At 41.0% G+C, this 27,238-nt stretch overlaps 1 protein-coding gene across 14 annotated transcripts in view; it reads left to right on the top strand.

Annotated features, from left to right (window-relative positions):
* LOC145524716 (glycerophosphodiester phosphodiesterase domain-containing protein 4-like) overlaps positions 1 to 3,187 on the top strand; it is a 101,982-nt gene extending 98,795 nt beyond the window's left edge. For all 14 annotated transcript variants that reach the window (XM_081537470.1, XM_081537467.1, XM_081537462.1 and 11 more), the window contains one exon: positions 2,451 to 3,187. In XM_081537470.1, the coding sequence (XP_081393596.1) occupies positions 2,451 to 2,761 (311 nt within the window). In that variant the 3' untranslated portion in view covers positions 2,762 to 3,187. The remainder of the gene's footprint in view (positions 1 to 2,450) is intronic.
* Positions 3,188 to 27,238: the final 24,051 nt, after the last annotated feature.

Here is a 27,238-nt window from a genome sequence, read left to right as displayed (position 1 = left end):
CACAACTTGAAAGCATCAAATCTTTGGCACTCAGCCTTCTTTATGGTCCCACTCTCATATCCATACATGACTACTGGAAAAACCATAGCTTTGACTATTTGGATCTTTGTCGGCAAAGTGATGTCCTGCTTTTTAATATGCTGTCTAGGTTTTTTCCCAAGGTAGCAAGCATCTTTTAATTTCATGGCTGCAGTCACTGTCCTCGGTGATTTTGGAGCCCAAGAAAATAAAATCTGTCACTGTATCCACTTTTTCCCCATGTGTTTGCCTTGAAGTGATGGGACCAGATGCCATTAGTTTTTTGAATGTTGATACAAGGTCAATATAGAAAAAACAACTGTATGTTGATATATTATCAGTGAATACTTTAAAAATTGAAATAGCATCATCTACAATAGTATAAAAACATAAATAGGAATTTTAGGAAAATATTGTAAGCCCTTGCAAAGAAGATAGATGATTGCTCACTGAAAACTACAAAAGTTTAGTGAGAAAAAGAAGACCCAGATAAATGGAGCAACATAACACATTTATGAATTTGAAAACCTAATATCACAGATATTGGATGTCATGGAATTGAAGTACAAATTCAATTCAGGTGCATTAAAAATCTCCATCAGCCTGTGAAGCTAAAATTAAGCTCATGTGTGCAACTGTTTCTTCAAGAGTGAAATTACACACAGGGGAAAAATAACTGGATTCTATTTTTGGGATTTTCACTCTCTTCTAAATTTTGTGTCCACAGTTCCTTCTTATATTGTAAATTCTTAGATAATTTTAATATATTTTCTTCATTTTATACATGATCCAGTTTTTAATTTGTCTTTGATGAGAGTCCATTTCCTAGCTGCATTATGAGAAAAAGTCTCCATCATCTATTTTTTCTATCATTCAGTTAGAAAAAAACCTGAAACTATTTTCTGAGCAATTACTGTGGAAAATTCTGAAAGAGATGGGAATACCAAACCACCTAACCTGCCTCTTGAGAAACCTGTATGCAGGTCAGGAAACAACAGTTAGAACTGGACATGGAACAACACACTGGTTCCAAATAGGAAAAGGAGTACGTCAAGGCTGTATGTTGTCACCCTGCTTATTTAACTTATATACAGAGTACATCATGAGAAATGCTGGGCTGTAGGAAGCTTATTTAACTTATATACAGAGTACATCATGAGAAATGCTGGGCTGTAGGAAGCACAAGCTGGAATCAAGATTGCCGGGAGAAATATCAATAACCTCAGATATGCAGATGACACCACCCTTATGGCAGAAAGTGAAGAAGAACTAAAGAGCCTCTTGATGAAAGTGAAAGAGGAGAGTAAAAAAGTTGGCTTAAAGCTCAACGTTCAGAAAACTAAGATCATGGCATCCGGTCCCATCACTTCATGGCAGATAGATGGGGAAACAGTGGAAACAGTGGCTGACTTTATTTTTGGGGGCTCCAAAATCACTGCAGATAGTGATTGCAGCCATGAAATTAAAAGACACTTACTCCTTGGAAGTAAAGTTATGACCAACCTAGATAGCATATTAAAAAGCAGAGACATTACTTTGCCAACAAAGGTCCATCTAGTCAAGGCTATGGTTTTTCCAGTAGTCATGTATGGATGTGAGAGTTGGACCATAAAGAAAGCTGAGTGCTGAAGAATTGATGCTTTTGAACTGTGGTGTTGGAGAAGACTCGTGAGAGTCCCTTGGACTGTAAGGAGATCCAACCAGACCATCCTAAAGGAGATCAGTCCTGGGTGTTCATTGGAAGAACTGATGTTGAAGCTGAAACTCGAATACTTTGGCCACCTGATGCGAAGAGCTGACTCATTGGAAAAGACCCTGATGCTGGGAAAGATTGAAGGCAGGAGGAGAAGGGGACGACAGAGGATGAGATGGCTGGATGGCATCACCGACTCAATGGACATGGGTTTGGGTGGACTCAGGGAGTTAGTGATGGACAGGGAGGCCTGACGTGCTGCGGTTCATGGGGTCACAAAGAGTCGGTCACGACTGAGCGACTGAACTGAACTGAAATGAACTGTGTAATAGACACTCCTGAGCACTATACATGGGGTGGCAAGCAAGGCAAAGTCTCTATTCTTAAAAAGCTCCCATTCTAATGGAGGATGTATTCAGTTTTCTATTTACACTGCTTCGGAGTCAGTGGTTGGGAAATACACGAACCTTAAACAAATGTTGATTTCCCCCTTCTGAGTGCTCCTGTGGTGAGTTAGAACCTCACCCAACAGACTCTTAAACTTAAGCACCTTGTTGTACAGATGACCGCAGCGAAGTCTGCCCAAAGGCTGGGTAGGGAGAAAACTAGGGGGAAAGAATCTAAAATGGTAAGTGAGGAGCTGACATTTTAAAGATGACTAGGATTTTACCACATTACTAGCAAAGATTGGAGAGTCGACTTTGGAGGAATCTATGTTGTTTTCTTTTCTATCCCACAGAAACTTCAAGTGCAAGCCTTCAAAACGAAGTATTGGAAATATTGGGTTTCCCTGGATTTTTATCAGAGAGGGAAATGGAACCTTCAAGTTCTAAAGCTGTTATACCGGAGGTTGTCGATGAAACCACTATACCAACCATGCATCCCACAGATGACATTGGACAACCAGTGCCCACTGAGCCAGCCTTTGAACCCATCCAAGCACCCACTTCGGAAGCCACCAGAGAGGCCACCCTCCAAACTGTATTGCCTACCTTGGAGGCAAATGAACCAACGGTTCCCTCCATTGAGAAGCCTCCTCCTGAAACGTAACCTGAAAAGCCCCCACCATTGACTCCCCCCAATAATCCTCTTTTATGATGGTTACCACCACACCCAGCATGTCCTTCTCCCCCTTTTGGGCTGTCTTCAAAGAATAATTAGCCACACTTGCCTCCTTCTCCTTTTTCTTCCTCTCTGTGCCCAGGGTGACCTGATGGTAGAGAGAGGTCAGGAAAGGGGTGTGGAAGAGCCAGGGAGGCTCTCAGGAAAACCACTCTGGTCTCACCTTTCCTCTCTAGGGGATGAGCAGAGGGGAAAGAGTATGATCCTGGAGTTGGAGCTGGTTGTTCTCCGGGTGTCGGAGGATCTGACTCATCCTAACCCTTCATAATATTCCCTGCTAAAGGAGTGGCTGTGGTGAACCTCAGCCTGTAAATAAAGGCAGCCTCTCAGGAACTGAGAAGGTGATTGATACAATGTTTGAGGCCCTCTGTGGTCACTCAGGCTGACAAAGACAAGGGAGGAGTGCCAGAGTGATGCCGTCTAGAGTCAGAGAAGGAGACTGGGTGTGAGTGGGGCAAAGATCTCACCCCACTCACACGTCCTGTCGTGCAGTGTGCGTGGGGTGCTTCCTCATAGCTTGTCGCTGGCTGATTCCCCAGTGGGGTGATGCGCTTAATCCCATGCCCACTTTGACCTTGAAGGGAAACTCAAGCTGAGAACCCTGGGTTAGAAGCAGGAAGTTGTGTTCCACTGTGTGACCATCACCTACTCACCCTCTTGTCCAGGGCTCATGTTCCCATGTATATGGTGATGGGCAGGGGCAGACACCACAGCACCTTCCCTGGGCTGACTGTGGAGTCCTGTAAACATTGTCAGATGGCCGCATTGTCATCTCAGAAAGCAGGGCTGTCTGGTTTGGGGACTTTGTTTCAGCAACAGCCCCTCCCCCTCCCACACAGGCGTCTGGAGACCAGGAATAGCACTCCCTGTGGAGTGGTTTGTCACCTACATGTAGGTGACCCCAGACGCTTGTGCATTTGAGGACAAGTGAGCTGGGCTGGCTGTGCTGAAGTATCAGGGGCCTTGAGGACTGATCCCTAACATGCCAGAGGCAACAGGATTCTCCCCTCTCACCTCTCCAGGCTCTCAGCCTAGCTACAGCCCAGAGGGATGCCCCACCCCCACATCACACATTCCCTGTCTGAAGACCCCACCCCAGAGCTGCCCAGGTCATGTCCAAACTTGATTGTTCCATCCTGATCACAAAGTAATATTTTACAGGTTCCCACTGGACATAAGGATTTAACCCCAGGCAACACGGTTCTTGGAGGTTCTGGGGTTCTTGGAGGTTTCTTGATTGACCAAGGAGATATCTCTGTCAGGATTCAAGGGCCACTCTAGATCCACTGGCTCTAGGTAAGGCACAGAAGCTGGATCCCCCTCTGGATCTCCAGCCAACCACACATAGGTCTCTACCTCCCAGGATGACATCCAGTATTGCCCCCTTAATCCTGCCCTGGTCCCAGCCCATCCCTTTAAGCCCCTTTCAAGCACACTGTGGGCTCAGGCTCCTCAACCCCCAATTCCAGAGTAGCTTGACCCTGCACTTGCAGAACCCAGAGATGCTTATATAGATCACTCACCTGCAGGACCCTGTCCTGGCCCCACACAATACCCCATCCCCCTTCCCCCCAGCAAGGACTCTACAGGGCCAGAAGATAAACACAGACTTTATGTCTGAAGTCATCAGGGGAAATTTGAGCAGTGGCTCAGCACTCACACTGTTATATATAAAAGTGTTCTGTCTACTTCACACCAGCTGAGGCTCCTGGAGTTTAGGGAATTAAGCCAGTCCCTTAGGTTTCAGGATAATCTTGGTTTGATTGTTCCCAGCATGGAGAACTAGGTGGTCCTCTTAGTTACATTTCCAGGCCATGCACAGAAAGTCAAAAGAGGTCACATTGTATGACTAGTCTGAGTTACGAATGATATCGAAGGAGCCAAGTCTCTTCCAATGGTAAGGTCACAGTAAGCCAGGACTAGAACCAACCAGGTGCTTCAGGGTGAATGGAGAGAGTTCTGCCTCCTGGCAAGGTCACCTCACTGGAAGAAGGGTCAGAGGCCACAGTGGTGCCATCAGTGGTGGCCAGCCAGCTCAACCTCCCTGCCTGGGTAGTCAAGGTCTTCCCCTGGCTGTGGAGGTCATTGATGGTCCTGAGCCAAGCATGGGGCCAGAGCCACCTTCCCACTGGTCCCTCACCACTCCTGGAGCCCCACTGTTTGCTCATGGCTGTGAGCATCTGGCTAATATAGGGAGTCAGGAGGTCATCCATCTTGTAGCCCTGAAAACAGCAGCAAGAAGGTAAACAGAGCACCGAGAAGGACACGGCCGTCCACTCAGACCCAGAACACAGACAGCTCCCAGGAAACTGCAGTGGACAGAAGCCTGGACAAAGACAAATCCTGCCCCCCTGGGCTCAGCCTCCCCAGCCAGACAGCTGAAGGTATGGATTCATCCATCCAGACATCTAGGGTTCTAAGTTATTGTGACCCCACATTAAGGTGCTAGTTTGTGGGTCCCTCAAATCCTGGATGCCTATCTCCAGGAGTGATTGTAAAGGCTGTACCAACTGAGCTCAGTCCAGGAGGCCTCATTGCAAATGGCTCTGCAGTTGACCTCAATGACCAAAGGCTCAATCTCTAAATATCAAAGACACTGGGACATAGTTACTGAGTGGGTGATGTGTTCCTCAGCTCTAGATTAAGTCCCTACCCCAGACCTAACCTGATCTAACCTTAGGTCCAACTTGATCCTGACCACAGGCTAAGCTGCACACTTCTCCTGTGATGTGGAGACTGGGAGGATGGCTGAAGCTGCACGCAGGGCTAGGGAACCCCCCCAGTCCTGGAAGGAAGTGCTCTCACCAGTGACGTCTCACAGAGGAGTTTGCTCCCATGCACCAGGTTCCCAGTGGTGATGTGGCAGAAGGTGTTGTGCTGCTCCAGTTGGAGATCTTGGTGGAGGGGTGAGTGGCCAGGATGTCCTGTGGGAGCAGAAAGAGTCTGAAGCTGCACAGCTGGACTGTCTGGCCTCGCTCTCCTCAGCTCCAGCCCAGAGACACCACCTGCATGAAAGGCTTGGGCCCTCAGATGGGGAAAGGAGCCAGAGGGTAGAGTCTAGCTGTGCCACAGAGCTGCTGTGGGAGGCAGGCTATGGTTGGGACCAGCTAGAGGGACAGCCAAGGAAGCTCAGGAGGCAGTCAGGTGTATGGGGCCAGTACTGAAATTTTAAGAGTTTCAAGAAACTATGGTCCCACATGAGATGATCCAGTGGAGTTGGAAGAGGGAGATGAGAAGACACCACCTTGGGGAACGCAGAGTGTGGGCTGGGTAAAGACGCAGCCCAGGGAAGCAGAGAAGAGTAGAGAAGCCTGGGAGACCAAGGGAGATGTGAGGAAAACCAAGCAAGTGGGCATGGAGCCAAGGAGGAGATGGTGGTCATTGCTGCCTTCGCCAGCAGCCCCAGGTGTGCCCTCCTATGTCAGTGGGAGGACTCTGCCCCCTTGGTAGGAACAGCTCAGGCCCTTACAACTGAGCACAGTTACCCCAGCACAGCCTGCCACCCCGACTAATGTGGGCAGAGGGCATTCTGGAGGGAGGAAGTGTGGGTGGTAGCGTCTGATGATGCTGAAAGACCAAGCACTAAAAGAGTTAAATGGATTTAATACTGAGGACTTTGTTCATAACTCAGAGAGCAGTTTTGATGGAGAGATGAGAGGTAAGGAACTAGACACAGCAAACACAGACAGCCTCTCAAGATGAGTGGCCAGGAGGGTGGATGAAGTGAAGATGATGGTGATAGAAAGGTCTTTTGGGTTTGGGTCTGGGGGCCTTTGTTAGAAGTGCATACGGAGAAGCCCACCCTCCCCTGCTCTTCCCTGTCACTGCTCACCTTGATTCTGGGATTGAAGAGGCTGAAATTCTTGTTAATGACAATTAAGAGGATCTCAGGATAGAGGAGATCAAGATGGCAGAGTGGGAGAACGCTCACGAAAACATCAAAATTACTAAAAATATAAAGCAACTCTCACTAAATTCACCTGAGACAAGCTGAACACTTGTTCTACAGTCAAGGATGTAAAGAAAGATACACGTAGACTCAGGAGTGTATGAGAAGTGATTAGGTCGGGACTGACCCCTTTAGCAGGAGACACGGAAGAGGAGAAGGATATCTTGGGCTCAGGGATTCTACTTAGGGGGTGAGAGGGTCAAGCCATGTGTTAGGAAAGTCCTGCATATAAATAGCCCTCCAGGACTATACCGTAGATAATTGTTTCTCCTAACTTAAAGAATAAGAGGAACATACACAAAATGCAGAATCAGAGGAACCATTCCCAGTTAAAAGACTATGAGAATTACCCTGATGGAACGAACAATGAAACAGACCTTTTCTGTATAATACTGGGATAGTCAAAAAGTTCGTTTGGGTTTTTCTGTAACATTTTATAGATAATGAGTTTGAAACTAAGTTCAAAAAGAAGGTAATGAAAATACTTAAGGAATGAAAAAATGCTGTGAACAGAAATGCAGATTACTGTAAGAAGGAACTACAAACTATAAAGCAGACACAAGAAAAATCAGGAAATTCATTTGCTGAGATGAAAACAGAACTAAAGGCAAAGAACAGCAGAATGAATAATACAGAATAAAGAATCAGTTATCTTAAAAACAGAGTAATGGAAACTATCCAGTTAAAACAGTAGACAGAAAAATCAAATTAAAAAAAAAATAAAAGCAATATAAGAGACTTTGGGTATAATACAAAGTGTGCTGATCTGTGCATACAGGGATTCCAGAAGGAGAAGAAAGAGATGAGGAATTGAAAATGTATTTGCACAAATTATGGCTGCAAATGTCCCTAACCTAAAGAAGAAAACAGATATGATGATACAGAAAGCACAGAGAGCTCCAGACAAGATGAACCCAAACAGACCTACACCAAGACATAATACAAATGGCAAAAGTTAAAAATAGAGGATTCTAAAGGCAGCAAGAGAAAAACAGAGAGTTAATTACAGGGGAACCCCCATAACGTGAACTATTTGAAGTAATAATGACCGAAAATTTTCCAAAGTGAATGACAAAAACCAAACCACAGATTCGGGAAACTCAGAGAACCTGAAGCAGGATAATTACTAAAAATTCTATACCTTGTTGTAATGCTATGGTTATGTTACTGTGTCATTCGGCCACCGTCTTGATGACGCATGCTCCAGATGCATGATCTGATGTACTGTGTTCATTGCTTGTACTTATGAACTTAAACACAATAAGGAATGGAAATATCATGAAGCATCCATCAAGAAAGGGGAAAAGACGTCCAGAGTAGATAAAGATCAGGAACAGTAAGAGTTTTGGGAATACTGTTTTCCCCCTTTGATCTGGACAATCAAAGGAGGACCAGATTGCTTTCCACCTCCCTAGCGCTGCAAAGTCTTTGAACTCCTTTGAGAACAAAGAACTCTGTAAGGTATAAAATATCAGTCATCCACACTTAAGGTAAGGTCACCTTCCACGAATGCGTGCATGTAGTGGATGGTGTTGATAAAGAGTTGATGGTTTTGAACTGTGGTGTTGGAGAAGACTCTTGAGAGTCCCTTGGACTGCAAGGAGATCCAACCAGTCCATCCCAAAGGAAATCAGTCCTGAATATTCATTGGAAGGACTGATGTTGAAGCTTAAACTCTAGTACTTTGGCTACCTGATGTGAAGAACTGACTCATTGGAAAAGACCCTGATGCTGGGAAAGATTGAAGGCAGGAGGAGAAGGGGACGACAGAGGATGAGATGGTTGGATGGCATCACCGACACAATGGACATAAGTTTGAGTAAATTCTAGGAGTTGGTGATGGACAGGGAGGCCTGGCCTGCTGCAGTCCATGGGGTGGCAAAGAGTCGGACATGACTGAGTGACTGAACTGAACTGAACTGAGTGGATGGTGTTCCCGCTGAGGCTCTGGTGCTCTGACCCAAGGACTTCCCAGCTGCTGAGAGCCAGATGAAGGTTCTTTCCCCTGAATTGGTGAGATTCATTTACTAGTGCTACTGTAAATTCCATTCTTTCCTTTTGCTTTGATCCTTGATTCATACTAGCCTAAATAATAAATTGATGTTTGCTACCATCTTGTGGACTGCATCTGGAATTCTTTTTTTTTTTTTATCTATTTTTTTACTTTACAATATTGTATTGGTTTTGCCATACATTGACATGAATCCGCCATGGGTGTACATGTGTTCGCCTTCCATGCCATGGGTGTACATGTGTTCGCCTTCCAGAACCCCCCTCCCAAAAAAGAAACACTGATGCAAAGCTAAACACTGCTGCTGCTGCTGCTGCTGCTGCTGCTAAGTCGCTTCAGTCGTGTCCGACTCTGTGCGACCCCATAGACGGCAGCCCACCAGGCTCCGCCGTCCCTGGGATTCTCCAGGCAAGAACACTGGAGTGGGTTGCCATTTCCTTCTCCAATGCATGAAAGTGAAAAGTGAAAATGAAGTCGCTCAGTTGTGTCCGACTCTTCGAGACCCCATGGACTGCAGCCTACCAGGCTCCTCCGTCCATGGGATTTTCCAGGCAAGAGTACTGGAGTGGGCTGCCATTGCCTTCTCTGAAGCTAAACACTAGACATATTATATTCAAATTGCAGAAAATCAAAGACAAAAAAAATCTCTAAAGAAATCAGACAGGAGGAAAAAAAATCCTTACCTATTGAGGAACAAAGATAAGAATTATGTCAGACTTCCCATAAAAAACCACACATACAAGAAAAGAGTGGACTATTTATAATTGCAAGAAATGTCAAAAGAAGTTCTTCAAAAATAAGGAAAACAATATAGCTGAGAAACTCAAATCTACATAAAGAAAGAAAGAGCATCAGAGAAGGAATATGTAGCTCTAAAATGAAGTATTTTAAATTTAGTTTAAAACTTCTAATAGAATAATAGAAAATTTTAGTAACCTTGGATTACATAAAGAGTTCTTAGAACATCAAAAGTATGATTTTTTTTTTAAATGGATAAATTGGACCTCATCAAGATAAAAAGCTTTTGCCTGTGAAAGACATTGCTAGTATTTCAAGACAAGGAATATCGCTAAGGGTAAAAGTAATATGGAGCATAATATACCTAATTGTATTATCTTTGCTTGTCAGTGCTATGCTCAGGTTTACATCCTGGAGTAGATAACTTTTGATATTTTGCTAAGGAACAGCACATAATTAAGTGTAAAAAATTTAATTTAATTTTTCTGAATTTAGGGTCCTATGTTTGGAAGATAGCATAAGAATGCTATAGTATACAAGTCATTTAAGATTGGAGTGTTAGGTATCTGAGAACAGAGAATGATTCTAGTTTTATTGTCTATTAAGCATACTGATAAAACAATGTTTTAAAATAAAAATAGCAGAACATAACATACTTTTAAGGAAATTTAATTCCTTAAGGTGAAAAACATTCGTTTTTGCTATCTAAAAATAATAAAGGGCATGCCAAACTTAAGGAATACAATAACAAAGCACAAGTTATTTGAAGGAAATTAGGAATAGATTTTGAAGTTATTATTAGACACAGAAAAAATAGTAGGAGACTAGCCTGTGTTCCTTCAGCTGCAAAGGGAAGTAGGAGACAGTGAGTCTCAGATAGTGACCAGTTCAGGACACTAGGTGGTGCTATTAGCCTAGACTATTTGATGTCACTGGCAGCTGGACAGCCTCAGAATAGAAAGATAGAAAGTCAAAAATTGCTTATATATTGAAGGTGTGATTTGTTTTGTAGAATATATATCAAAGTATTGCGATAATTCTTTATTTTCTCCTAGAGAGATGATTTTGAAATTTTTCTGTTTTGAAGTAGTTTCTTTTTAAATATTTTATTTGATGGGCACTCCATTTTTTTTATTTTAAATTAAAGATTATATATACAGTGTGTTTCTGTTTAGAACTCATAGTAAAACAAGATAACAGGTTTTCATATTGAGATGATAAATTCAGAAGGAACTTGGTGTTAAGTTTTAGTGAACTTACTTCAAATCGATGTTCAACTCCATTAAACTTTTCAAAATACTGAAAATAGTTTAATTCCTGTTGATTTAAGATTGAGAATAATTAAATTTATTATTTGACTTCTGTAGATGATTTATACCACTAAATTTTTATTGATATCTTCATTCAACAAATGACAGAAACCCCTAACTCAGTGTGGCTTAAACAAATGGAAATTTATTGGGTCACATAATTAGAAAGATATGGCATTGCTGATTTTGAGTGAAGCTTGATCCAGTGGCTTAAATTAATTTTTTGGATTCTCTTCAACTCTTAGCTGTGTTTCTCTCGCTTTTGGCTTCTTTTGCAAATAGGCTCTCATCTCCTGAAGGTGGGGTAGGTCTCAGCAGGTTTATATCCTTCTCATTTTGTTTGTTTGCGTCTAATGACTCCAAGAAGAGTTGTGGTGTTAGATCATATTAGGTCTGTTTGGCTTGTCTTGGGCTGCCTATCTATTCCGGTAGCTGTAGATAGAATTAGCAGTCCTGGATATTTAAATATTAAGAGTGTTGGAGGGATGGTTTCTCAAAAGCAGATTTGAAGATTGTTATAGCTTCCCTTGGGCTTCCCTGGTGGCTTAGATGGTAAAGAATCTTCCTGCAATGTGGAAAACCTGGGTTTGATCCCCAGGTTGGAAAGGTCCTCTGGAGGAGGGCATGGCAATCCACTCCAGTATTTTTGCCTGGAGAATCCCATGGACAGAGGAGCCTCGTGGACTACAGTCCACGGGGTCACAAAGAGTCGGACACGACTGAGCGACTAAGCACAGCACAGCACATAGCTTCCCTGGTGGCTTAGATGGTAAAGAATACGCCTGCAATGCAGGAGACCTGGGTTCGATCCCTAGGTTGGGAAGATCCCCTGGAGAAGGCAATGGCTACCCACTCCAGTATTATTGCCTGGAGAATCCAATGGACAGAGGAGCCTGGTGGGCTGCAGTCCAGGGGGTCGCACAGAGTCAGACACGACTGAGTGACTAAGCATGAGCACGATAGGACCTTTGCTAAGTGGACAGATGGCCCATAATATAAATAAAGATTTAGTCTATATTTTAAGGAAAAGACTAAATATTCAAAGATCCATCTGGTGTTTTAACAAAGAGAAAATTGAATTATGGTTGTGCAATAGTATAACATTTGTCAATAGAGACTCAAAAGCCTTTTAACCATATTTTTAAATGAGTTAATCTGAACTAACTTTGTCAAAATATTCATACATTTCATTGCCTCTTGCCACATTCATTATTTGCAGATATTACAAACCACAGCAAATATATCAGTAGTTCTCCTTCCCTCAAATCTTATGTAATTTATTGTACACACTTATTTGCCTTTAATTATTTTGTTTCACATTCTAGAACAACCAAATAACTTTCAGCTATTTCACTAAATTATTACATTTTGATTACACTTGTTTGACTTAGTATGAATAGAATGCTACATTTCTGGTTAAAAAATAGATATGCAACAATAACAAAGTTGACTGTATAGCATAGGAAACTATAGTCAATATCTTGTAATAACCTATGATGGAAAATAATTTCAAAAATAATATATGTGTATTTGTATAACTGAATCACCTTGCTGTGCACCTGGAACATTGTAAGTCAACTATTCTTCAATAAAATATATATATATTTAAGTTAAAGGTAACAAGGGAACATTTCACACAAAGATGGGCACAATAAAGGACAGAAACAGTATGGACTTAACAGAAGCAGAAGATACTAAGAAGAAGTGGCAAGAATACACAGAAGAACTGTACGTAAAAGATCTTAGTGACCTGGATAATTATAATGGTGTAATCACTTACCTAGAACCAGACATCCTGGAGTGAAGTCAAGTGGGTCTTAAGAAGCATTACTGCAAACAAAGCTAGTGTAGGTGATGGATTTCCAGCTGAACTATATCAAATCCTAAAAGATGATCCTGGTAAAGTGCTGCCCTCAGTATGCTAGCAAATTTAGAAAACTCAGCGATGGTCACAGGACTGGAAAAGGTCAGTCTTCATTCTGATCCCAAAGAAGAGTAATGGCAAAGTATGTTCAAACTACTACACAACTGTGCTCATCCCATGCTAGCAAGGTAATGCTCAAAATCCTTCAAGCTAGGTTTCAACATTATGTGAACCGAGAACTTCCAGATGTATAAGCTGGATATAGAAAAGACAGAGGAACCAGACATCAAATTGCCAACATCTGTTGGATCATCGATAAAGCAAGAGAGTTCCAGAAAAACATCTGTTTCTGCTTCTTTAACTATACTAAAGCCTTTGACTGTGTGGACTACAAAAATGTGTGTAATATTCTTAAAGAGATGGAAATACCAGACCTCTTTACCTGCCTCTTGAGAAACCTATATGTAGGTCAAGAAGCAACAGTTAGAACTGGACATGCAACAACAGACTGGTTCCAAAATGGGAAAAGAGTACGTCAAGGCTGTATATTGTCACCCTGCTTATTTAACTTACATATAAAGTACACCATGCAAAATGCTGGCTGGATGAAGCACAAGCTGGAAGCAAGATTGCCAGGAGAAATATCAATAACTTCAGATATGCAGATGACACCACACTTATGGCAGAAAGAGAAGAGGAACAAAAGAGCCTCTTGATGAAGGTGAAAGAGAATGAAAAAGCTAGCTTAAAACTCAACACTCAAAAAATGAAGACCATGGCATCTGGTCCCATCACTTCATGGCAGATAGATGGGGAAACAATGGAAACAGTGAGACTTTATTTTTGGGGGCTCCAAAACCACTGTGGACAGTGACTGCAGCCATGAAATTAAAGAGGCTTGCTCCTTGGAAGAAAAGCTATGACAAAGCTAGACAGATTATTTAAAACCAGAGACATCACTTCTCTGATAAAAGTCTGTATAGTCAAAGCTATGGTTTCTCCAGTAGTCATGTATGGATGTGAGAATTGGACCATAAAGAAGACTGGGCTCCAAAGAATTGATGCTTTGGAATTGTGCTGGTGAAGACTCTCAAGAGTCCCTTGGACTGCAGGGAGATCAAACCAGTCAATCATAAAGGAAATCAACCCTGAATATTCATTGGAAGGACTGATGCCGTGCTGAAGCTCAGCAATACTTTGGCCACCTGATACAAAGAACTGACTCATTGGAACAGACCCTGATTCTGGGAAATACTGAGGGCAGGAGGAGAAAGGGGATGACAGAGAATGAGATGGTTGGATGGCATCATAGATTCAATGGACATAAGTTTGAGCCAACTCCAGGAGATAGTGAAAGACAGGGAAGCTTGGTGTGCTGCAGTTTATGGGGTCACAAGGAGTCGGACACAATTGAGCGATGGAAAAACAACAACAATTCTATAACACAGAACCTGCTGTATTTGCACTGAAGGGCCTTCCTATTCTCTAGAGTTCCCTTTTCAACCTTTTATCCTAAACTCAAGGTAATAAAATTCATTTTTACTCTCATTGGTTTCCCAGATTTTCTCTCACTGTTTTAATTATGCGTAGTGGGAAAAAATAGACTTTGGCTTCCGACTGAATTGGACTCACTCCCAGCTCTATCACTTTTTTGTCTTCCTTGCTGTGTGTGTGTGTGTGTGTGCGCACATGTGTGTGCGTGCACGTGCGCGCATGAGCGCATGCAAGCACTCACTTGTATTGCATCTTTGCAACAGCATGGAATGTAGCCCAATCTGCCAGGTTACACTGTCCATGGGACTTTCCTGGAAAAAATATTGGAGTGGGTTGCCATTTCCTTCTCCAACACTAAGGCACACTAAGGCTTTGAATACCAGCTTTCATTTATGATATAGAAAGATCTTATTTAAACAGAGATTTATTCATAATGTTTTCCAGAGTGCTCTGCATTTTGGCAGTCAGTCATTCCAAATATCTTTAATTCTCAGAATATGGAAGAATGCTATAAGTTAAACAAGTATGTGTCTTTTTACAAATAGAACTCTTTCCACAGGTGAATCATAATAGCATCTCCTATTGGCAGAAAATGACTCTTCTCAAAAATAATTTATAGCATCATGAGCCAGAGGAGATGTTTATGATCCTGACCCTTCATCCACACCTATGAACTCCTCATCCACTTTAGCTAGTGTGGTGACACAGTGGACACTTGGTCCTGTGATGTTAACTGGGACCAGCTTAACTCAGTGCCAGAACAACCCTGGTGACATCCCATTATAAAAGTTCACTAGACAACTTTAGGGCAGGCTGACTCATTCATCAGACAAGAATCTCTGCTCCCTGTAGACTGTTACCCATGCTAGAATGAGACTCCTCCCATTCTACATGGGCCTGTTTGTACCAATACAGCTTATTTTCCACTGAAAGACTTGCTGTTTGTTCTTGCAGATTATTTGGTTACCAGGTTCTGACAGGAAGTATGTCAGGAGCAAAGCTCCTGGTTTTTCAACACACTGGCTGGTTATTCACCATTGAGGAACTTAGAAAATATCACTAGAATAAATGTTGACTACAAGATGTTGTTCTACAATGGGTTGAAGTAAGTGTTTAACCACACCTCTCTAGGCATGTGTAGCCCTTCTTGCATAAAATCTGCATCCCAGCCAAGCTACTTAGGTTCCCCCTCCCATCTCAGGATGTATGTGTGTGGCTTAGTTTAGTTCAGTCACTCAGTTTTGTCTGACTCTGCGACCCCATGGACTGCAGCACGCCAGGCTTCCCTGTCCATCACCAACTCCCAGAGCCTGCTCAAACTCATGTCCAATGAGTCAGTGATTTCATCCAACCATCTCATCCTCTGTCGTCCCCTTCTCCCGCCTTCAATCTTTCCCAGCCTCAGGGTCTTTTCCAATGAGTCTGTTCTTCCCATCAGGTGGCCAAAGTACTGGAGCTTCAGCTTCAGCATCAGTCCTTCCAATGAGTATTCAGGACTGATTTCCTTTAGGATGGACTGGTTGGATCTCCTTGCAGTCCAGGGGACTCTCAAGAGTCTTTTCCAACACCACAGTTCAAAAGCATCAATTCTTTGGTGCTCAGCTTTCTTCACCGTCCAACTCTCACATCCATACATGACCACAGGAAAAACCATAGCCTTGACTAGACTGACCTTTGTTGGCAAAGTAATTTCTCTGCTTTTTAATATGCTGTCTAGGTTGGTCATAGCTTTTTTTCCAAGGAGCAAGCATCTTTTAATTTTGTGGCTGCAGTCACCATCTGCAGTGATTTTGAAGTCCAAGAAAATAAAGTCTCACTGTTTCCATTGTTTCCCCATCTATTTGCCATGAAGGGATGGGAACAGATGCCATATTCTTAGTTTTCTGAATGCTGAGTTTTAAGCCAACTTTTTCAGTCTCCTCTTTCACTTTCATCAAGAGGCTCTTTAGCACTTCGCTTTCTGCCCTAAGGGTGGTGTCATCTGCATATCTGAAATTATTGATATTTCTCCTGGCAATCTTGATTCCAGCTTGTGCTTCATCCAGCCTGGCATTTCACATGATATACTCTGTATATAAGTTAAATAAGCAGGGTGACAATATACGGCCTTGTTGTACTCCTTTCCCATTTTGCAACCAGTCTGTTGGTCCATGTCCAGTTCTAACTGTTGCTTCTTGACCTGCATACAGATTTCTCAGGAAGAAGGTAAGGTGGTCTGGTATTCCCATCTCTTCAAGAATTTTCCACAGTTTGTTGTGATCCACACAGTCAAAGGCTTTGGCATAGTCAATAAAGCAGAAATAGATGTTTTTCTGGAACTCTCTTGCTTTTTCACTGATACAGCAGATGTTGGCAATTTGATCTCTGGTTCCTCTGCCCCTTCTCAATCCAGCTTGAACATCTGGAATTTCACCGTTCACGTACTGTTTAAGCCTGGCGTGGGGAATTTTGAGCATTACTTTGCTAGCATGTGAAAGTGAAAGTGAAGTCACTCAGTCGTGTCCGACTCTTTGTGACCCCATGGACTAGACATTAGGGCAGGACAACATTAGCCTACCATGCTCCTCCCTCCATGGGATTTTCCAGGCAAGAATACTGGAGTGGGTTGCCATTTCCTTCTCCAGTGGATCTTCCCAAACCAGGGATTGAACCTGAGTCTCCCCCATTGTAGACAGATGCTTTATGGTCTGAGCCACTAGTGAAGTGTGAGATGAGTGCAATTGTATGGTAGTTTGAACATTCTTTGACATTACCTTTCTTTGGTATTGGAATGAAAACTGACCTTTTCCAGTCCTGTAGCCACTGCTGAGTTTTCCAAATTTTCTGGCATATTCAGTGCAGCACTTTCACAACATCATCTTTTAGGATTTGAACTAGCTCAACTGGAATTCCATCACCTCCACTACTTTGTTCATAGGATGCTTCCTAAGGCCCACTTGACTTCACATTCCAAGATGTTTGGCTCTAGGTGAGTAATCACACCATCATGGTTATATGGGTCATGAAGATCATTTGCGTATAGTTCTTCTGTGTATTGTTGCCACCTCTTCTTCTGTTAAGTCCATACGATTTCTGTCCTTTATTGGGCCTATCTTTGCATAAAATGTTACCTTGATATCTCTAATTTTCTTGAAGGGATCTCCAGTCTTTCCCATTCTGTTGTTTTCCTCTATTTCTTTACATTGATCACTGAGGAAGTCTTTCTTATTTTCCTTGCTATTCTTTGGAAATCTGCATTCAAATGGGTATATCTTTCCTTTTCTCCTTTGCCTTTAGCCTCTCTTCTTTTCTCAGCTATTTGTAAGGCCTCCTCAGAGAATCATTTTGCCTTTTTCCATTTCTTTTTCTTGGGGATGGTCTTGATCATTGTCTCCTGTACAATGGCATGAACCTCCGTCCATAGTTCTTAAGGCACTCTGTCTATCAGATCTAATCCCTTGAATCTGTTTGTCACTTTCACTGTATAATTGTAAGGGATTTGATTTAGGTCATACCTGAATGGTCTAGTGGTTTTCCGTAGTTTCAACTTAAGTCTGAATTTTGCAATGAGTTCATGATCTGAGCCACAGTCAGCTCCCAGTCTTGTTTTTGCTGACTGTATAGAGCTTCTCCATCTTTGGCTGCAAAGAATATAATCAAAACTCTGTTAACCTTCGACCTGCTTTGTTTTGTAGTCCAAGGCCAAATTTGCCTGTTACTCCAGGTATCTCTTGACTTACTATTTTTGCATTCCAGTCTCCTATAATGAAAAGGACATCTTTTTGGGGTGTTAGTTGTAGAAGGTTTTGTAGGTCTTTATAGAGCCATTCAACTTCAGCTTCTTTAGGATTACTGGTTGGGGCATAGACTTGGATTACTGTGATATTGAATTGTTTGTGTATGGCTATCTTTGTGGAATGTCAAATTTCCTCTTCTTACACAACTCTCCTTGTCTGCCCAAAAACATTTATCAAGGGTAAACAATGTTTCTGTAACATAGTCTTCAGCCCTTTCTCCTGTCCTCCAATCTGACATAATTCAACCCACTTTTGTGTATTCTTGTTGTTTTTCTTTTTATATAGTGTAAGTTTTGAAAAGTCAGAGCTCAAAAAAGTTGCTATTTTTTTTTCTGCTATTTCTCTGCTATTACCAGACAGATTCCAGTACCTTATAAATGACTTTGTGACCTAATATCCAGGCTCTTATAGAATAATTAATAACATAACTAAATCATTGTTTTAAAAAATGTGAGACTGCCAAGTATGAGAAGAAATAAAAGTTCTTAATCATCACATTTATAAATTTTATAATTAGAGATACATTTTCAGAATTAAAAGAAATAACCGTATTTCTATTTAAGTGTTAATTTGATTAACGTTAATTTTGAGTAACTGGGTAGTTGAGTACATAGTGTGATTGTTGACACTGTAATGGCACAGCTTCTGAAAGTAATTTAAAAATTTGAGTGAGTTTGAGAAGTTTACAGAGTACTTATTAGTTGTTTCCTCAGTTAATGTTCGTTCTTCCATTACTTATCACTGGTATAAAGAATAAAGATGTTTGAGAACTGACTTGCATGAAAATTTTTTAGTGTTAAGCTTTAATTTGCCTAAAATTAGTACTGTGGTGCTTTCTAAAATAACTATTTTAGAAACCTTATTTTACTGCAGAATTTCCAAGTCTATACAAAAAAAACTGGACATATATTGGCAATTATTTTGTAAAGATTCTGTGAATTATGTGTAAGTCTCTTTTAACATTTAATATTTTTTAAATAAAAACTTATTTTTACCTAAAAAAATCTTGTCAGAAAGTAAGAGTGTGCTCAGAAAACAGAATTATGGAAGCATGCTGTTAAAGGGACTGAACTTAATGGCCTACTTCTAAATAATACAGTATAATAGGAAGGAAAAATTGTAACTTTACAGTGGAGAAACCAATAAGCACTATCTTGGCCAGGTAATCAATGTTAACATCATCATGACAAGTCATATTGATAGCCTATTACCTTGACATAATGTGGTAAGAGTAACACTTCATCTCTGTGATCTTCCTTAAAAGCCACATAACCCCAGTCTAATCATGAAAATTACATGTCAGACTAATCCCAACTGAGGGACAGTCTACAAAATATCTGATCAGTACTCCTCTAAATTGTTATTGAGGTCACTAAAAATAAGGAAATTCTGAGAATGTCATAAAGGAGATTAAGAAGACATGATGATTAAATGTAATGTTGCATCTTGGTCTGAATCCTGGAACAGGAGAAGGTAAAACTAATAAAATATGAATAAAATCAGAAGTTTAGTTCACAGCAATGGACCAATATTGATTTCTTAGTTTTGATAAATGTACAATGGTGATTTTAAAAATAGTAGAAACTGTTAATATTTTGAAGAATATTTTGAATGGTGTACAAATAGTACACCATTTTTTTATTAAAAATTATTCTAAAATCTGTTAGAAGGGGATAATTAAGATATACTTGACTGTGAAATATAAAGACACATACACATTTATCAACAAATGTTCCCAGAACATTGTAATTATGAACTTTTTCTGAGAAATTTACAAGGGAAAAACAAAAAAACCTGAGTCAAGATGACAAGAGACATAGAAATAGGACTGGTGCTCAGTATTAAATATCTACCTATTCAGATAACTTACAAATCTAATGTGTGTTTATGCATGTTGCTTTCAAATGTGTATATAATGTACATATATGTAAATGCTTCATATATGTATATTTGCATGTATATATAAATGTGTATATATTCACACATATTTAAGAAAATATACAAATCTGTCTTGACTTATAATGGGGTTACATATAATAAACCTATCATAAGTTGAAACTCTCATAGGTCAAAAATGAACTTAATAACACCTAATGTTGTTGTTTAGGCACCAAGTCCTATACCCCATGGACTGTAACTCACCCCATTCCTCTGTCCTTGGGATTTCCCAGGCAAGAATACTAGAGTGGGTTGCCATTTCCTCCTCCAGGAGATCTTCCTGACCCAGGAATCAAATTCAGGTCTCCTGCTTGACAGGCAGATTCTTTACTACCGAGCCACTAAAGAACATCATAGCTTAGCCTTGCCTCTTTAAACATGCTTGAAACACATTAGCCTACAGTTGGGCAAAATCATCTCACACAAAACCTATTTTATAATAAAATGTTGTGTAACTTACTGAAAATTCTACTGAAAATGAAAAAAAAAATGGCTTATATATACAGAATGGTTGCAAGTGTATTGGTTGTTTACCAAGCTTAATATGGAAACTCCTTTGCTTATAATGGAAAAGGCAATGGCAACCCACTCCAGTACTCTTGCCTGGAAAATCCCATGGACAGAGACTTGGTAGGCTGCAGTCCATGGGGTCGCTACGAGTCAGACACGACTGAGCGACTTCACTTTCACTTTTCACTTTCATGCATTGGAGAAGGAAATGGCAACCCACTCCAGTGTTCTTGCCTGGAGAATCCCAGGGACGGTGGAGCCTGGTGGGCTGCTGTCTATGGGGTTGCACAGAGTTGGACACGACTGAAGCGACTTAGCAGCAGCAGCAGCAGCTTGCTTATAAAAACTACTTGCTACCTAAGTCTTCAAAGTTCTGCCTCTTTCTTTGGTCTCTTCCTGTCCTCCAAGTGCAGGGGCCAGTTTCAGATTTCACTCTGAAAACTCCTGAGTTTACAAACCAACAACAGTGATCTGATCTACTCTAACATTATAATGAAGATAACCTGGGCCATTCACCATCTTTTGTACATGTCAATAATTTCAATATCATTACCCCTGCTTTGTCATAATTTTATTTTTTCAGAGTCTTCCTTCATGCTCCATAGAGTTTAATATCTCCTTCTCCAGTTCCCTTCCCTTTCACTAAACCAGAAAAAGAGCTCTCCTTAAAGTTCAGATTCCTTGGCTTTGCATTTGACACAGCTCCTTTGATGACCCTAGGAAAACTCAGATCCAAAGGCCATGAGCAACAGCTATGTCACCATGGAGTAAAGAGCTCTTCCAGTAAAGAGCTTTTTGTCTAGTGAGTGAATAGATTAGAAGACAAACTGCTTAGATTGTGAGAGCTCAGAAATGGCACCTAGGTCTAAACTGACCTCTTTCCAGAGCTAATGCTGAAGGATGCTGCTGAAAGGAAGAAGCTGGCTGACAGAACAAGGCTAGGGAACACTCTCATAGCATCCAGACTTCTCTGTGTGGTTTTTAGAGCCCCAACACCTGGACACTTACTTTGTAACTGAGATCAGTCCCCTCTTGTCAGTTCCTGTCGAAATGGGACAGTTGTAGTCCCTGACCCCTCTCTTGTTACTCTGCCTGGAAGTTCCTCTCATGAGCTCCCATGCACTTCCACCCTAGAGCTTCCACTTCCACTTCTAGTCCTACAGCCTCTAGTTGCCCCTGTCTGCTGGGAGCCCAGGGCTTCGTTAAATTCACAGGGCCCTGGAATCTGCAAGGAACCTGAGAAACCAAGCAGAAATCTGAGAAGTGTTGTGTAACTGCATGGTGGGCACACTCCAGCTCCATCCTGTAGATTCCTTCCCTGGGCCTCCAAAGTCCCACTCTGAGTTTCCTTGGTGATGATCAACCTGTAAACAAAGATTGTGAAACTGGCACTGCAGCTTCTGAAACCACTGCTGCTCAAACAGGACACCTCAATGATGAAGAAAAGAATCTCAGTAAAAGGAGGCCCACAGTGAAGAGCAGAGGGAACAGGTGAGCAGCAGAGCTAAGGCCAATACATTCCCACTCCTGAAACACTGTTTCACACTTAAAAAAAAAAATCTTTTGTCAAACTTCCAATACTTCTGTATTTCCTCACCTTCATTTACTAGCATTTGTCATGTTTAAATGATAAAACAGAAGCAATCAGATGAAAGTGCTCCATTTTTCTGGTGAATGTTAAATGACTAGTCTGGCATCCCTCATGTTAAAACAGATGAACTTTACCTACTTTTCTGAAAAGTTCGCTGCTTCACTTAACTCTCTGGATCTACTCTACTTCCTATTCAGACATCACGCCGACAACTGACCTCTTTCTTCCTGCTTTCTTAGTTTTTTTCCTTCTTGACCAGATTATTGCCTACAAAAGGAAAATATTCTGAGAAGGTAATAATTTTTTACAAATCAATTTTATGGAGGTATAATTTACATGCAATGCAATGCATGGGTCTTAAACTGCCTTCACTGTTTAAGCTCTCTTTATTTTAGTTGTTTTGGTTTCTTTTCCATCTGTTTAATTGCATTCCTTCCTAGCTTCACCCAGCCCACTTGTTTTACAGAGACTTGCCCGTTCCTATCCAACAAGAGCCAGCTGGGGCTGGTTAGGTCCACTCTCCTTATAGCTAGGCCAGCCAGGTCTCTTTATAAATGGTCTTTTCATGACTGAGCTCTGGAAAGCTCCACCCTCCTAGCCCGCCAAGGGCCTCCATTTGTGCCTGCGCAGAACACTTTTTAACTCCCTTTCCCCCTTACCTCCAATCACATTTCCCCATGCCAAAGACCTGCCTGCTTAGCCTATAAATACCCCAACCCCCTCACCTTGAGAAGGTGAGTGTGAGGCCTGTTCTCTGCTGTCCTTGCTGGGCTGCCTTGTGAATAAGCTCTTCCTCCACAACAAGCCTTGCCGGTGTATTGGCATCAGCATTTGGCTGGCGTGTTGGGCAAACGGATTTGGTTCGGTAATATTATCTTTAAACATTTGTTTTCTTCTTTCTTGAGTCTCAACAAAATGTCTGTATTAACATTCTCATGCTAACATGACAAATTACTACAAACAGTAGCTTAAAATTGGTATTATTTTACAAGCCTGCAGGGCAGAAGTCTGACTATGGTCTCATGGGCTAAAATCAAAATGGTAAGGAGACCTCGGTCCTTTCTGGAGATCCTTAGTGGGAAAGCCATTCCCTTTTTTTGTTGGCAGAATTGAGTTCCATGTGTTTGTAGGGAAGAGGGCCTGTATTCTTGCTGGCTGTCTGCTCAGGGTCATTCTTAGCTTATAAAGGTCACCTGTGTTTCTTGGCTCTTGGTTAATGCTCCCTCTACCTTCAGAGCTAACAGAGGAAGATAGAATGTCTCACATTTGAAATCTCTGCTACTTCTTCTGTCATTTCATCTCTCTTACCCCAGCCAGAAATAATCCTCACACTCTAAGGATCCCTGTGACTTAATTGGGCCCACCTGGGTGATTCAGAATAATTACCTTATTAATCACATCTGAAATGACATCTACAATTTAAAGTAACCTATTCACAGATCCCAGGGATTAAACTATTGACTATTTTCGGAGGGGGACTTCCCAGGTGGCACAGTGGTAAAGAATCTGCCTGCCAGTGCAGAAGATGCAAATGACCTTGGGTTTAATCCCTGGGTCAGGAAGACCCCTAAAGTAGGAAATGGCAACCCACTCCAGTATTTCTGCCTGGAAAATTCCATGGACAGAGGAGCCTGGCAGGTGACAGCCCATGGGGTTGCAAGGAATCTCACATGACTGAGCTACTGAGCACACATATACACATATTTTTGGAGGGCCATTTTTCTATCACAGTGACCCCAAAACACAGAGACTCTTTCAAGTTTAGTTAACAAAGAAAGAAAATCCAAGTTCCTGGTAGTGGGATTCTCAAAGTATAGAATTAGCAAGGGTCTAATGGTACTTAACATAAAAGCAGAGGTTTCATTATTTTAAAATGCTAGTTCGTGTCACTATAAAACTAAGGTATACAACATTTAAAATTTTCTCATCAAGTCTAAGCAAATTAACTGTTAGAAGTACATGGGTTTCTCATTAAGATTTTAGAATTGGGATTTAAGGCTGTTAATGAAGATACCTAGATGAGTAAATGACTAACAGATTAAGCAATTTTTTTTTTTTTTGGCTACTCCCATAATCACCAGGTGGAATACTGATGGAGTAAGAGGTCAAGAAATGCTTCTATGGTATTATTTCCAGCAAGTAAATAAAACCTAGACTACAGAAGCATCATGTTGAGGGAATGAGATTTTTACCTTTAATGATAATAGCAGATGCTTTTGTAACATGTGAAGCTGTGCCTAGAGCCCAGTGCTTTGCCACACCTGAGAAATGTGATAAGCTTATAGTTCTAGGACTTTGAAAGAATTAAGCTTATAGATAAATTTTGCTTGTGCTCAGTCGTGGTTGACTCTTTGCAACCCCATGGACTGTAGCCGGCCAGGCTCCTCTGTCCATGGAATTTTCCAGGCAAGAATACTGGAGTGGGTTTCCATTTCCTTCTCCAAATTTTGCTTGGACAACAGTAAATGTCAGTGAGTACTGGATGTACTCAAACTCTGTCTTCAGTGTGATTGACAAAATTGGAAACTTGCTATTTGAACTTAAAATTAGGTTGGAGCCTGTAATAAGTTAGAATAAATAAAATAGATTTAGCCACCTTTCTGTACTGGTTGAGGTTGATGAGAAAATAAATTGCTCAACAATCTTTCTCTCAAATCTTAGAGATTAAAGGCATATACAAGTATAGTAAAAGTAGAACTTAATGTTGAGGAGAGGTAGAAAATGATTTATAGTTTCATAGGAAGGAGTGATTTACTCTTAAAAGTGGGATAACAGGAGATAAGAAAGGCTTCTGGCAAGAAGGAAATTTTGAGCTGTTTAAAAAAAAATCTTTGATTCAGTAAGCAAATGTGAGAAGCAGGAGATTTTAGAGCAGGTAGGGGTAATTCTTTCAGTATAGCAAGAATGAGTTGTGTGACAGTTGGTTAATGTTATACTTTTTATAGAGCCAGAGCATCATATTCATTGTTGGTCCTTTGTTGTTCAGTTGCTTAGTCATGTCTGACTCTGCAACCCATGGACTGCAGCATGCCAGGCTTCCTTGTCCTTCACCATCTCCTGGAGCTTGCTCAAACTCATGTCCATTGAGTCGGTGATGCCATCCAACCATCTCATCTTCTGTCATCCCCTTCTCCTCCTGCCCTCAATCTTCCCCAGCATCAGGGTCTTTTCCATTGAGTCTGATCTTTGCATCAGGTGACCAAATACATTTAAAGTATTGGGCCTTCAGCTTCAGCATCAGTCCTTCCATCAGGGTTGATTTCCTTAAGGATTGACTGGTTTGATCTCCTTGCAGTCCAAGGGACTCTCAAGAGTCTTAGTATTCATAATGATGAAGACAGAACTAGAAGATAATTTGAGGGAAAAGGAAGGAAATAACTTTTTTTTCCCTATGTGCTTATACCCAGGCTTTTTGCTGGACATTTCACATTAACCTAGTTAATATAATCCTGTTTAAATTTTTACCTTACATGCAAAAACTCATTTCAGTCAGGTTAATCAGTGTGCCCAAGGTTGCATATCTGGTGTTACCAATAATAATGATAGAACATTATATGTTAAGTCACAGTTCCTATCAGTATGGTAGTAGAACAGCAGTTCCCACACTTATGTGCTTATTAGACTCACCTGGAGATTTCATTCACTTTCTAAATCCCAGATCACACACTAGAACTGTTAAGCCTTGGTGCCTGGTGGTGGATGCAGGCATAAATAATTTTCAGAGCTCTCAGAGTGATTCCACTTTGCAACCAAGTTTGGAAACAAAGTGTACAACACTGTCTCCTTTGAGCCTCACAGAGTTGCAGCATATAAATTGTAACATCATCCCCATTTACAGATGAAGAAACACATGTCTAGATTATGCCAGGTGTCTAAAGCCTTACATTAAAAATGATGGAGCCAGGACTTGAGTACAGGTATTTTAGCTTGAGCCATTTCAGTGCTTTGCTGTGACAGTCACAAGGCACTTTTGTTTCTCTACAAAGCAAGACATCTTTAGCTTTCTCATCATGCTATTTACAGTGATGCCAACTTATGTGCAAGAGAGACAGTCTTGCTGAAGAGATTTTTTTCAAAGATTGAAATATTCCAACTTGGGTGTTAATGTTGTGGTGGTTGGTTATTTTAAGATGGCAGTTTCCTGATACCTATTTCCACTATTTCTGGAGTTTTTTTTTTAATCCAGAAATGCTTCTTTTAGAGAACATCTAGGAAATTGTCTCAAATGTTAGCCCAAATTTTAAACTAATTACAAATGAGGCTACATCATCATTCAATTATTTATAAGGTACCAATAAATTCTGATTGCTTAAAAGTTCTGGTTCCATATAAGCAATGGCACAGGAGAACTAATTATAGAAGTTTCAGGCAAAAATGAAAAGTTTTTATTGTTCAGTGGAAATTTAATAATCTCTTCATTCTTACACAACACGTCACAGTATGTGCATGGTCATATCATTTGAACCTGGGTTCAGATGCTTTTTTTTTTCCTTTTTGGGTGAATAAACTTCATTTTTACCATCTTTAAAAGGGAATGAGGATGAGGGAGAGAGAGGGATGAATGGAGAAGGTAGCATAAACATATATAGTATCATGTGTAAAATGGATAGCTGGTGAGAAGTTCTGTATAACACAGGGAACCCAACCCAGTGCTCTGTGATGACCTGGATAGGTGGGGTGGGGAGAGGGGATGGAGGCTGGAGAGGGAGGGGATATACGTACAATTATGGCTTATTTACATTGTTGTACAGCAGAAACCAACACAACATTGTAAATTTTTTTTTAAAAAAGGGAATGATGCCTTACCAATAAGTCATTCAGAGAGTGAAATGAAGTAAATATAACACCTATCTCATGAAAGGTACTTGATAACATGTTAGAGTTCATTTTTATAATGATTATCTTATAATGTCATTTTAGATTACTGGGTATTATTTTTTTCCACTTTGCTCTTTAGTTTCTCTTATTATTTCATGGATGGGGAGAGAATTCAGGGAGGGACAGTGGTAAGAATCAAAATAAACCAAATCACTCCATGTGAGTTGCTGTCCAAAACCAGGATCTCCATATTGGCTCCTGGGTAAATGTAGTCTCTTGATTTTAGAGCACAGTCTCCATTGGAACATGTCCTAAAATAGCAAATGTTGACATAAATCTAGATATTGACAAAATACCCTGAATTCTTGGACACGGTGGTTTAGGAAATTAAAAAAAAAAAAAACTT

This window comes from Giraffa tippelskirchi, chromosome 10, assembly GCF_054371585.1.
Source record: "Giraffa tippelskirchi isolate mGirTip1 chromosome 10, T2T-mGirTip1v1.2.pri, whole genome shotgun sequence".
Lineage (NCBI taxonomy): Eukaryota > Metazoa > Chordata > Mammalia > Artiodactyla > Giraffidae > Giraffa > Giraffa tippelskirchi.
This window is presented reverse-complemented; position numbering and strand designations above follow the sequence as displayed.